The 13,925-nt window shown below is 40.5% G+C and overlaps 1 protein-coding gene across 8 annotated transcripts in view; it reads right to left on the bottom strand.

Annotated features, from left to right (window-relative positions):
• Positions 1-360: 360 nt before the first annotated feature.
• The window catches only part of FAM169A (family with sequence similarity 169 member A), a 45,579-nt gene continuing 32,014 nt past the window's right edge, over positions 361-13,925 (bottom strand). For all 8 annotated transcript variants that reach the window (XM_083703214.1, XM_083703210.1, XM_083703212.1 and 5 more), the window contains 8 exons: positions 13,341-13,520; positions 10,124-10,252; positions 9,874-9,980; positions 7,999-8,053; positions 6,396-6,528; positions 4,940-5,102; positions 3,932-4,147; positions 361-2,288 (listed from right to left, as the gene is read on the bottom strand). In XM_083703214.1, the coding sequence (XP_083559340.1) occupies positions 1,785-2,288; positions 3,932-4,147; positions 4,940-5,102; positions 6,396-6,528; positions 7,999-8,053; positions 9,874-9,980; positions 10,124-10,252; positions 13,341-13,520 (1,487 nt within the window). In that variant the 3' untranslated portion in view covers positions 361-1,784. The remainder of the gene's footprint in view (positions 2,289-3,931; positions 4,148-4,939; positions 5,103-6,395; positions 6,529-7,998; positions 8,054-9,873; positions 9,981-10,123; positions 10,253-13,340; positions 13,521-13,925) is intronic.

The following is a 13,925-nucleotide window of genomic DNA, read 5'->3' on the forward strand; positions in this document are numbered from 1 at the left end:
AGGACCAATGTATGATTTGGGGGAGAACACACACCGATTTAAAAGCACACTTAAAACTGTTATCACTGTAATCCAGAAGCCATGCCAGGGATCCAGACTTGAGTCACCTCACAAAACGCAGCTTTGATTTACAGAGCAAGAAATGTAAAGTCCCACAAAATGTTTACTTTAATAATGCTTAGCCCAACACACCTAACATTCATAGCCTATATTTGTTAAAACTCTGTACACAAGGTTCTAAACCCAACCCATCATCACCCTCAAAAACTCCAGTCCTAGTGACGTGGCAAAAGCTGCAGACAATTCTTAAATTGTCAAGGTGTTGTATTTTACAAAAAAAGCTCTTAGTACTACAAGAGACAAGCCTTAAACGGTTTTTAATGTGCTTTGTAAGAAAGTATTTAATCAAACATTAAAAATGCTGAAGGTTCACTTGAATATATTGTTTATAAACAACAACTAATATTTCTGCACATACACTTCTAATCCACAACACAGAATTTTTCTACATTGGTAGAAAAAAGAACGCCCTGAAAAACCCACTCAACTTGGCAGTTCTGTGCATGTCCCAAACCTTCTCATGACATGCTTTTTTAAAAAAACCAAAACCCAGCACTTTTGTCAAGACAAGAAAAAGAAGTTTTTTTAAAAATAAAAAAGCCCTACCAGTCAACTGAGCTATTAGAAAATAGCCAGAAATTCTGTACAATCAGAAAGCCAAAACAGACCAATCCTCAGCACATTGAAATCAAAATCTTTCCACGCTATTCAAGTGAACCTTTTTATTAATAAACACTAAAAAAGAAATTGCTTCAAATTTAAAACGTAACATTTTTTTACGAACCTTACCAATTGCCGCTACTTATAAAAAGGTGTAACCGTACAAATCTGAGGTTCTTATCTTACCGTTAACTCTTAATTACTCTTCAGTTTCCATCTGTTAATTTAGAAGCTTCGTTAGTTAAAACAATCTGCTTTATTCACAATGTGAAATAACAAGAAGACTCCCAATATAAAACAGAATTCAGGATTATCTGATCCATAGTTGGGAGTGGCTGACGCTTGACTGAATGGAAGTGGATATAGCATCCATGAAGAGCCAAAGATGCAACAGGGAACAACGCTCACAACTAAGCAGAAATAATGTCAGATATTTTGCATTGTGTTAAAACAGGATTTTAATTCGCTACAAAATAATGCTCCCGGCTTGAAAAATAACTAGTCATAGCTTCTGTTCCCAATAAGCCTATGAAAGTTAACTCTGAAGTTACCAAGGTGTGTCTACTTCCACACCATAAGGGGCAGATTCACAGCATGTTCTCTAAGCTAGAACCGGAGAAGTACACAAAATAAGAACATACAGGACAACTAGGTGGCACTTACTTACTTCTAGGGGAACAGCTGTTGTAAATAATGGCTTACGAATCAAAAGCCACATCAGAAGGCTTGGTAATTTACAATTTGTTGTGTAATTTGTTTGGCCTCTCCACAACTCTACCATGGCCTGATGGAAAGCTTTTTTTGTGGCTAAACAAACTGGGCTAAAATAGGTCCTACTATTTTTTTTAAAAGACTAACCGTTTACCTCCAAATTTGTTCTCCTCATATAGTGGTTAAACACACAAAACGAATAACTGAACCGGGAAATGCAGAGTGATTTCAGTGTTCGAATACACGTGTGTTCTGGTGTTCCATGTAGTTTCATATTTTGTTTTTTGTTTTGTTTTTTAAGAAAAATACGGAAAGTGATCCAGCTGGGTGGAAACAATGCTCCTCTTCCCTTTTCAAATGAGCTTTCCTTTTTTCTTGGGTGGTCCTTTGTATCCTTTGGCCTTCCTTCTTAAGGTCCGCCTATCCACTACGGGCACTTCGATTTCCACATCCTCTGAACTGCTGTCTGCGGCTTTCTCAGAGGCGGGCTCAGCTGACTCTTCAGACTGTTCATCCAGTTGGTTCTTTTGCCCTTCTGGGTGATGCGAGTACGAGATATCCTCCAGTTCAACCATCATTAAAGCGCCCTGGCCTAGAACAACGGGGGCCTCTGGAGTGTCAGAGCCTCCTTCTTCACTCTGTTCCTCCACAGAGGAAGTTGTGTTAGGAGACACGTTTTCAGAAATGGTATCTTCCAGAGCCTCAGTGGTTGCTACAGAGTTCGAAAGGCCATTGTTGGAGGGTTCTTCCTTCTCGGCAGCAGCGACGGGATCTGCATTTAGAACAAGGGTCCTTTTCCTTTGCATTGCTTGTTGTTCCTCTTCGGGTGGAAGTTCTGCATCTGCCACACTGTCAACCTAATGGAGAAAAACAAACTCTTGTTAGCCATTTTAAGTCAAAGTCGAGGAAACTTTTTGACAATATTCTGAGGGCCACAGATGAGATTCTTAACTTTGTAATAATAATAATAATAATAATTTATTATTTATACCCCACCCATCTGGCTGGGTTTCCCCAGCCACTCTGGGCACCTTTCAACAAAGTATTAAAATACAGTAGTCTGTCCCCCCAAGGTGGTTATCACCAATGGAAGCTAAGGCCCGGAAAAGACTCAATATGGAGGCCAAATGGCCGAAATATTGGGAAATAATAGAAAAAGATGGAGATAATTGGAGGTTGCAGAGTTTGGAGAAACTAAAAGATAAAGTGCGAGATTGGTTACATTACGCTCAGATTAAAGAGGTTTTCAAGATGGATAAAAAGATATGATTCCAGGTGGAAAAATCGAAATTGGAAACAGAACTGTTAGAACCTAAGACTAAGGTACTTTCAAGAATGTACAACTTGCTGTTAAAATGGAATACACAAGATGAAACGGTTAAATCGGCTATGATAAAATGGGCACAGGATATTGGGTACAATATCATGTTTGCTGACTGGGAAAGGTTATGGACCACCGGTTTGAAATTTACGGCATGCAATGCCTTGAAAGAAAATATTATGAAAATGATATATAGGTGGTACATGACCCTAGTCAAGCTTGCAAAAATATACCATTTGTCTGATAATAAATGTTGGAAATGTAAAGAAACTGAAGGAACGTTCTTTCACCTCTGGTGGACCTGCCCTAGAGTTAAGGTTTTCTGGGAAATGATATATAACGAGTTGAAAAAGGTATTTAAGTATACCTTCCCTAAGAAACCAGAGGCCTTTCTTTTGGGCATCGCCGGCCAGAGGGTGTTAAAGAAGGACCGAACTTTTTTTATGTATGCAACAACAGCAGCAAGGATACTTGTCGCCAAGCACTGGAAAACCCAAGATTTGCCCACACTGGAAGAATGGCAGATGCAACTGATAGACTATATGGAGCTAGCAGAAATGACTGGCAGAATCCGAGACCTGGGAGAAGAGGCTGTGGAGGAGGACTGGAAGAAATTTAAAGATTACTTACAAAAATATTGTAAATTGTATGAATGTTAAGAAAGATGTAAGATTATTAACAATATGGCACCAAAAAGCTAGTTAAAAGGAGTATGAAGATAAATGAAATTATAAGAAAAGATAAATTTTGGATAAATATTATGTTAAAATTAAGCTTCTAAGCTGGGGGTTATATTATCTAAAATTAGGGATAATATTGGAAAATTATAATACAAGAATTGAATCAAGGTGATAAATTGCTGGGTAAAGATAGAAAATTTGGAACGCAGGAACGAGAGATGCGAGGAAGTCCAAAGAAGTGAAGAAAGTATGATGATTGTAAAACCATATGTTACGTTCTTTGTTTCTCTTTTTTATTGTATTAAGAAAATCTTAAATAAATATTTATATAAAAATAAATAAATACAGTAGTCTGTTAAACATTAAAAGCTTCCCTTGTACGGCATGCTACATTCCAATGGGCTGGATTTAATAATTATTATTTTTATAATATTGCCAATGATTGTATTAACATGGTGGAGAAGAAACTCTTTAGCATCACTTATATATTTCCCCTCACCTTATCAGAAACGTTGTCATCACTGTCTTCAGTGGATTTTACTGACGAATCAAGGATTAATGGGACAAGTAAGGTTAAGGTTGTTTCCTCTGGATTTTCCAACTGCAGCTTTGACTCTCCATCCACCGCTTCACTTCCTGTTTGTCCTTCAGCCACTATTGAGACCTTGATAGCATTTTCCACGAGCTCTCCATTGAGTGGCTCCACCTCCATTTCCTATAAAATGGCATGTACACATTAAAATGGTGCAAAGCCACTTTTATCATGTAATGTTAACAACAGAATCCAATACATCAGTGACAAGAGTCTCAAATTATAAAAAAGCATAGAAAACAACAAAAGAAAAAAATATTGCTTCCTGGTTGGATGCACACATTATTCAGTCAACTCCTTTTCCACTTGTTACAAGTAAAGCTAGGTAAAGGTAAAGGGACCCTTGACCATTAGGTCCGGTTGTAGCCGACTCTGGCGTTGTGGCGCTCATCTCGCTTTATTGGCTGAGGGAACCGGCGTACAGCTTCCGGGTCATGTGGCCAGCATGACTAAGCCGCTTCTGGCGAACCAGAGCAGCACACAGAAACGCCGTTTACCTTCCTGTTGGAGGTATCTACCTGCACTTTAACGTGCTTTCGAATTGCTAGGTTGGCAGGAGCTGGGACCGAGCAACGGGAGCTCACCCCGTTGCGGGGATTCGAACCGCCGACCTTCTGATCGGCAAGTCCTAGGCTCTGTGGTTTAACCCACAGCGCCACCCTCATTCCTTACAAGTAAAGCTACCTTGCAACAAAGGCACATCCTTTCCAGAGTTTAGATTAATATATAAACTTGACACCATGAAGGGGTCATGTGTACCCTAGGCTTATCTCAGTGCAATACAAAGCCTTCTGTCCAAGCAGAGAAGGCAATAGCAGGCAGAGGCCCATGGCTTCCTCCTCTGTCATACTTGGCAGAAAAAGGGATGTCAGAGCCTCAAACAGACAAATTGTTCTTAATATAGTCAAATCACACCTCTTTATCATCTTGCTTCTCAGATGCAGGGCACATCTGTGGTGCTTCTTGGGCTGGTTGTTTCTGGTTTTCAACTAACACCTCCTGCTCACTTTCAACCACATTTTCTTCCATCTCCATCACCTCTTCCGAACTTTCAGATACACGTGCATCAGGTTCTGGTCTGTGCAGCAACAAGAACATTGAATGTGAAATAAATGCACATTTTTAGTGTGAGGGACGCAGATGAAATTAGGCAGCGGATAATAAAACAGTGTGACATACAAACAAACCCAACCAGTAACTTCATCGAACGAAACATTTTTAAAAATCAAGGAAGTATTTCATTTCAAATGACGCTTTATAGAAATCAATTTACTGCATTTGTTCCTATGAGCAGAAATTACTGATGCCAATGCCAGCCATGGATGAAAGAGCCTGATCCCGTGGCTTCTTCAGAGAATGAAAGGGGAATGGATCCAGCAGATCCAAGGCTGCCTCTCTCCTATACTGCCCCCGAAACACCTGTTTTTGGGGCATAACACCAATGGTGGTAGGCCAAGCATGTGGAGCTTTCTGCAGGTAAAATAACGGCTTCCACAGTGGAGTTTCCCACCTTGCTAAATGAGCTCTTTTCTACTGCTCTTCTCCACTGGAAAACACCTCAACACAATCCTAACTCCTGTCAGCAAGCAGACCTTGCTCAGTGAGGCTACAACCCTATACACACTAAATTGGGTAAAGGCTCCATTCCTATTGAACACAACGAGACTTAATGTCAAGCAGTCATGTATAGGATTACATTGTCAGATGGGTGAAAAATGAGGGTTAAAAACGTTATTTGGCATGCAGTCTCTTTTAGTTCTGATAGGTTGATGATGAGGAATAAACAATAAACATTAACAAGCCTTTCCTTGCAACAAATTTCCTTCGTTTGAAACTGTTTTTAATACTGTATTTTAAATTGTTGAAACTCTCCTGAGAATCTTATGGTGAATGGCAAATAATCAACTGAATAAATGAATAGTATGAGTAGTAGTAATAATAACAACAACAACAACAACAACAACAACAATCTCATACCAAGATTTCAATCTATCTACAACTACCCAAGTACAGTGGTGCCTCGCAAGACGAAATTAATCTGTTCCGCGAGTCTCTTCATCTTGCGGTTTTTTCGTCTTGCGAAGCACGGCTATTAGCAGCTTAGCGGCTATTAATGGTTTAGCGGCTTTAAGAAAAAGGAAACAAACTCGCAAGAACTTGCAAGACGTTTCATCTTGCGAAGCAAGCCCATAGGGAAATTCGCCTTGCGGAACGACTCAAAAAACGGAAAACTCTTTCATCTTGCGAGGCATTCGTCTTGCGAGGCATTCGTCTTGCGAGGTACCACTGTATATTATCTATTCCTTTGTACAATTCAATACAACAGAGACCTTACATTTCTTATACAACACATACACACACATAAGTATACCTGCTTTCTGGTGTTTGAAAAACACTTATATCTTCATCTTCAACCATTTCAGACTCTTGGAACCTTTTCCCTAACTTTGGACGTTTGAGATTATTGCCTCGTGATCGTGTAGAAAGCTGAGCAGCATTAAGTTCTGAGGGGAAGAAAAACGCTCAGATCTGAATACAGGTAAATAATGTCACAAAGCTTGAACATGCCTAGAAACCCAACCTGTGGTAACCTTGTTCTGGTGGCGCTAGAAATCAAGTATTTTACAGTTTTGTGTAGCCATCTAAAAAATCAAGTCCTGGTTCCTAGGAATTTGAAGCATATTTTCTTATGCTTTTTACTTTTTGGTGCAGGCAGTGGCTCCTCCTTCAGTGACATCCACAGGAACAAAGATTTTACATATGCCTTTGCAGGTTCAGAGGGAAGCACCATAAAGAACTGCCCATTCTCCAAAGAAAATGCAATAGATAGGTAACACTACCATCTGAGCATTCTTCAAATTAAGAATACATTTACTCTGTGTATAAGGGCAGACTTGCTGATGATCAATTAAGGAGGGCATTTGATCAGCAGCACCTATCGGCTGCTTAGCCCCTTAATTCCTATGGAAGCAGTAAGGGTGTACTTATAGTTTCTCCATTTTGGCTTTACTTCTGTTAAATAAATCATGAGACGGTGTAATATGTTATGTGCTGTTGTTCACCTGAGGTTGTATTTACCCAGTTTGAAGACCTGCTAAGGAACAGAAGATTGTTATTATGTCTTTGTATGTAAAACCACAAAATTCAAAGAGAGTGAACTTTCTTTTTCCCGTGACTGTGCAAGTTCCACACTGCACTCCTATGCATGTACCGTGCACTCAGAAGCAAACTCCATTGAGTTCTATGGGAGTTATTCCCAGGTCATTTTATCTTTGAAATAAACCTGCACTTTTACGTACTGTTTTGACAGCAGTGAGTTCAAGGCACAGCAAGTGGAATCAAGTAAATGGCCTAAAGCAGAGGGCTTATTGGAGCCTATTTGGAAAATCCTCGACCTGGCTAAACTCATTCATTTAGTGAAGGTCAGAGACGATTGGGAGTGTATTAGGAAACTAAGGATTTGTGTTATAATTGGAACAATTTGTAACAACTTTTTTGGAACCTGAAAAACAATCAAGATGTGCACTCATAACAGATATTCCAGATTAAGTAGAAATGTTTTGGAATCAGTTTATATATTTTTATTTTCTGGATCATAAACTACTCTATTTCCTATTGAGCAATTTAATTAAGTGTTCTGAATCTTGGTTCTTATTTGGCATGTACTCAACTCATTTGCATTTTGTGCTTTATACAATTTAAAAAAAATTAGGAATACACAAGTTACTAAGCGCTTTACTTAATTTCCCTCCTCCCCCACCACCCAGGGCTCCATTAAAGTAAGTTAAAATGTGCCATTTTTTTCCATGCATGGTTTTTGACTTCTTAAAAAAGAAATCTCTCTTTGGTATTGCATCACTGCAATGCAGAGGCATTAGTTAAAAGTGAAGAACACAAAGCTTAGGTGGTGATGGAGCATATTGTGGACTGCAAGAAAGTTCTAACAGAAATCATGCAAGCTAGACTTCTTTTACCTTCAGATGTCCCTTCAAAGACTTCTAAGCCATCTTTGTTTTTATGAGCATCAGCCTGGAAGAGAGAAACAACAAACTTAAAAATAAATAAATGACACACTACTGAAGATCCTTATGACATTATTGGCACATTTTCTTGCATCCGTATTATTATTCAATTATACACACCATCTGGATTTTGACAAAAGTTAATTTAATTCCCTTTGTTGTCTGCGTGAAATACTTAGGGTACACGAGAGGTATTCTCTTACCATTTCATGTGTACCACCATGAAAAGCGCAAGCTGTGCCAGCTGCTTCCTTCTTTTCACAGGCAAGCTTATGAAAGGGAGTCCAAGTTTCCCCTCCACCATCTACCTAAAGCAAAGCCTGCACCCAGTTCACCTCTGCCCAGGTGGCTGCTCTGTGGCAACAGCCAAAGGTCCCTGAACTCTGGGTTCTGCCAGAGACACTTTTTGGCAAACTTCATGGCACCCACAAGCCCCCTTTTTCTCAGTCTCTACCCTAATCTCATTTCTGTTCATTGTTCCACTTCCACATCCCTCGCCCCATATTTCTTTTCCTGATCCTTTAGAAACTGCTGCTCCCTCACCCCCCCAATCCCTATATCTTATAATGTAATTAAGATGAAGTATGTGTAATTTATATAATCCCATTCTTTCTTATACGTTCCCATCCCTCCATTTTTTCCCTTTCTCTAGGTCTATTTTAGACCATATAATCCCTTGTTCTTTGTGAAGTGTTGCTTGTCTAGCAGCACCTTTAGGTGGTTTTGACTAAGTATGTGCCATCTGGATAGGTTAGATAGCACCTTGGGGCAACAGCCCTCTGCAGACTCTAGGGCTGGGGAATTGTTTAGGGGAAGTTGTTGCTATTATTGATGTTTATTTTTTGTATCTTTGTTTTCGATCTTATTATGATGTACATGGAAATTGTTTAATTTGGTTGTGTACTTTCTGATGTTTTAGTTTATGACTACTCTTGTAATGTTTGAAATTATGTATTTTTTCCATGTTGTAAGCTGCCTTGAGCATGGTTTGAACTATGAGAAGGCGATATACAAATCAGGTTATGTATGTATGTATGTATGTATGTATGTATGTATAGTCGTACCTTGGAAGCTGAACGCCTTGGCACTCATACATTTTGACTCCCAAACGCCGCAAACCCGGAAGTGAGTGTTCCGGTTTGCGAACGTTCTTTGGAAGTCAAATGTCTGGCACGGCTTCCGCAGCTTCCGACTGGCTGCAGGAGTTTCCTACAGGCAATCAGAAGCTGCACCTTGGTTTCCAAACATGTTGGAAATCGAACGGACTTCCAGAAAGGATTCCGTTTGACTTCTGAGGTACGACTGTATGTCTATGTGTATGTTTAAAGTCTTTTACCTAGCCAGTCAGTTTAAGGATTACTTTTTTCTATTTTTAATGGTTCTGTGTTTCGTTATACACAACCAAACATAGAACCATTAAAAACAGAACAAAGTAATCCTTAAACTGACTGGCTAGGTAAAAGGCTTTAAACATACACGAGCATCACATGCACGACGATGTTTTATGAGGGGGCAACAAGTAAATCCTTTTATAAATTAAAAAAAGCCTGTCACACGCTTACACATGCAGCACCTGTTACCTCTAAGAACAACAGAAGCACTTCAAATATCCTTTCCAAACATTAGTTTTTAATTATAGAAGAATAATTTCACCAAATGTAGTTGAAGTAAATTTGGGAGGAGGGGCAGAGCACCCAACCCGAAGCAAACTTGCTTTTTAGTGTTCCCTGATGTTTCTTCCCACTTCAATAAAACTGCTCAAACGTTAAAAATAAACGGGACACACAAGTTCCAAACTAAAACAGAGAAAACAGCTTGTGTACCTACACTTAACTGTGTTTCCCTGGGCTCAGATGCCTGCTCACTTGTGCTCACAGCAGTCTGCAGAAAACTTTCATCAGCCTGGGAACCGAAGTTTTCTTTCTGTGATCCTTCTGCTCTTGGAAAAATTCAGAAAAAGAATATGCAAACGCCAATTTAAAACAGCCTCTCTCCAAGGTCCACATCAGCAACCGTGTATTTTTCAGCACCTCATCCCCTCCGCTCCCCCAGCCATGCTTACACCATGCCACCATACCTCTGCATTTGAAACTTTCTCTTTGCAAAATGCTAGCTACAGTTTTCCGCTGGTGAAAGTTGCCAGTGCCTTCAATTTCCCACAGAAGGTCATGATCCCCTGGATACCGTTCAAAGTACTTCTGGCAAGCTGGGAAAAATATTAACAAAATGGGTTCAGTACTTGCATAATTCTTTACAAAATACTTTTCCTCCTCAACATGATGACAAACTTATTTTAAAGACTTCTCCAAGGAAGTGTTACCTAGATTCAGCTCAGTCACAGACAGGATAATTGCCCTAAATAAGAATATTTAGATTTTTTAAAAAAAAAATATTATTTATTTATTACTATTTGCAACACCACACCATCTGTCTCGTGTAAATAAGCACAATTAGTTTTCCAATAAGCATTTAGCAGCCTTTATCTGTAAATCATCTGTGTTTTTTGCCTTCACGAACAGCTAAGGCACCTTTTAACTAATGAATGTTTTGGAAAGTTGTTTGTTCACTATGCATTTGGATATCTCTTAACATATCATAACTAAACTTTGCATCATAGTACCTGGTCTCAAGATGTTAGTTTCTCACTAGGATTGGATAAAACTGGATGCTATGCAGAATCAAGATGGTGGACTGAACCTTTCAAAACTACACTGATTTTAACCCAATTTTGCATGATAGTTCCTGGTATCAAGGAGCAAGTTTTCATCTATGTTTGGATACAACTGGATGTCATTTTGAAACAAGGTGGAATGGAACCTTTCAAAACTACTGATTTTAACCACCAATTTCAAAACTGCAGATACTTGTTTGCCTTTTAGAATTCCCAAGCAATACAGTGGTACCTCGGGTTAAGAACTTAATTCGTTCTGGAGGGCCGTTCTTAACCTGAAACTGTTCTTAACCTGAGGTAACACTTTAGTTAATGGGGCCTCCCACGGCCGTCACACGATTTCTGTTCTCATCCTGAAGCAAAGTTCTTAATGTCTCTAACCTGTAACAGACGCTTCAGGTTACAGACTCCGCTAACCCAGAAATAGTACATCGGGTTAAGAACTTTGCTTCAGGATGAGAACAGAAATCGTGCGGCAGCAGCATGGCGGCAGGGTGAGACCCCATTAGCTAAAGTGGTACCTCAGGTTAAGAACAGTTTCAGGTTAAGAACAGACCTCCAGAACGAATTAAGTTCTTAACCCGAGGTACCACTGTATACTGTATTGGCCTGAATATAAGCTTCACTTTCCCCCCAAATTCCAACCATGAAAAGTTAAAGTGCGGCTTATATTCGTGACCTTACAGTGCGCGGCAAAGCGGCATCTGCCCCATGCGTAGTCGTCCCCCCCCCGACCTCTCCCCAGAAGGCTGGGAAGGGAGAGAGCGAGGAAGGGGAAAGGCAACGAAGGGTATGCAGTACCCCCAGTATGCAGCCAGGAGCAGCAAGGAAGGGAGTGGCTTATATTAGGGTATTTTTTCTTTTTTCCCCTCCCATTTTAAAGGTGTGGCTTATATTTGGGTGTGGCTTATATTCGGGCCAATATGGTAACTGAAAGCAATGCTAAAGTAACAGGAGCTTCAGCATCTATGAAATGCCACCAGTTTAAATAACTTTTGGGAATCTAACCCAGGGGAGCAGTAAGCATATCTGCAGTTCTTTCTCTTCTATTGCCACACCCAAGGGATTTCAGACCCTAAACTTTCAGAACAGCTCTTCGTGGCAGACTGCATGTCTTATCTTAATTGCCTGGTCAGGTCTTTGAAGTATGCAAAAGGATACAGCCAAGACTAATTCAAATAAAGCCAACAGGAATGCAAAAGATCTGATCCAGTAACTGAGGTATGAAACATCTATGTAAAAACCTATCTTCCTAGCAACTCCCCAAGTTGTGTGCAGATACCATTTTGAGGCATGTGCCCAATTCTGATGTACAGAATTACATATCAGGTTACATATGCTTCATGTTACACACTCCGCTAACCCAGAAATAGTGCTTCAGGTTAAGAACTTTGCTTCAGGATAACAGAAATCGGGCTCCGGCGGTGCGGCGGCAGCAGGAGGCCCCATTAGCTAAAGTGATGCTTCAGGTTAAGAACAGTTTCAGGTTAAGAACGGACCTCCGGAACGAATTAAGTTCTTAACCTGAGGTACCACTGTACTTGATTCCTACGCTGCTTGAAAGTTATGAGCAGAGAAATTATATGAGGACCAAAACCAACATTCCCATTCAGTATTTCCACAGGTCAAGTAAAACAAAAACATACAAATCCCCCAAACTAGCCACTGGGACTCAAAAATGTAGAACCCACAGTGATGACTGCAGAAGGAAATGGGGTGTTTGATGGCTGTAGCTGGTTCAAGGAAGGGAGGGAACATTCAGTATAAGGATGGAGAACTTGTGGCCTTCCTGTTGTTGCTGGACTAGCCATGCTGGTTGGGCTGATGGAAGCTGGGAATTCAACATCACCTGGAGGGCCACAGGCTTCCCAATCATGATACAGAATATATTTCATTTCTCTAAGAGAACTGCTATATCTTGGGCTTTTTTCTCTTCTTCCTTGTCTGTGTACAGTACTTCCTGCTTTCTTCCCACCACAGGCACCAACTCTAAGGGGCCCAGGTCCCTTGGGCGGAACACACAGTTCCAAACTGGGCCAATTGGGATGCCTCTGACGATATAGTCAGCCAATTTGGCATGACTGTTCCCAAGATGGGAGGCGCAGGTTTTGTCCTAGAGAGCCAGTGTGGTGTAGTGGTTAAGAGCGATAGACTCGTAATCTGGGGAACCGGGTTCGCATCTCCGCTCCTCCACATGCAGCTGCTGCGTGACCTTGGGCTAGTCACACTTCTCTGAAGTCTCTCAGCCTCACTCACCTCACAGAGTGTTTGTTGTTGGGGAGGAAGGGAAAGGAGAATGTTAACTACTTTGAGACTCCTTAGGGTAGTGATAAAGCGGGATATCAAATCCAAACTCCTCCTCTTCTTCTTCTTCCTATGTTCATAAACCTTCTGGCACCATTTTGAATCAAGATGCTGGTGGGAACCATTTCATACAGTGCTGATTTGGACACCTCTGAAGATACTATCGCCCAATTTGGCATTGTGGTTCCTGAGATCTAGGATGTTTCTGTCTCTGTTTGGCTATAATTGGATGGACCTTTAAGCAGAACCCTAGGAACTAAAAAAATACATTATCCATATCAGTATGGTTTGATGCAAGGAGACTAACGGAAGGGCTTACCAACAAGCATGAAAGAGGTGAGTGGGAACCGCAAGCCAAGAGCATCTTCTGTGAAAGAATCCACAAAATCTTCCAGCATCAGGAGCCCAAAATCTTTCCCTCGATGTTTCTTCCTCACAAACATTGTATCAAGGACCGGAAGCTGGTAGCTCTGGGTCAGAAAGGCACCACATATGCTTCCTGCAATCATAACAGCAGCTCTGATTGGCATTCATTCTGTTGCTGTGTCCAAGGTGTTCTTCAAAGACAACTAAGCAACCCTTTCTCTCTGTCCTGCATGCATTTCTGTAACATACCCAATATCATTATCTGGACAGCTTATGAACTTAGCAACTTATGGTATATTTTTGGTTATGCACCTCAAAAATGTTCTATTTTCTTTTTGCACCTTCTTCTCCAAACCCCACCCCACAAAAAAGAAAAATCTTCCCTGCTGCCCAGGCATATAACTTCTACTTTGATCAGCTCATTACTTTTCTCCTGCCCTTTGGGTTCAAGTTGTATCTAAAACATTGCTGTTAGTAAAAGGACCCCTGGACGGTTAAGTCCAGTCAAAGGCAACTATGGGGTTGCTGCGCTCATCTC

This window comes from Podarcis gaigeae (assembly GCF_964106915.1).
Source record: "Podarcis gaigeae genome assembly, chromosome: 11".
In the NCBI taxonomy this organism is placed as follows: Eukaryota; Metazoa; Chordata; class Lepidosauria; order Squamata; family Lacertidae; genus Podarcis; species Podarcis gaigeae.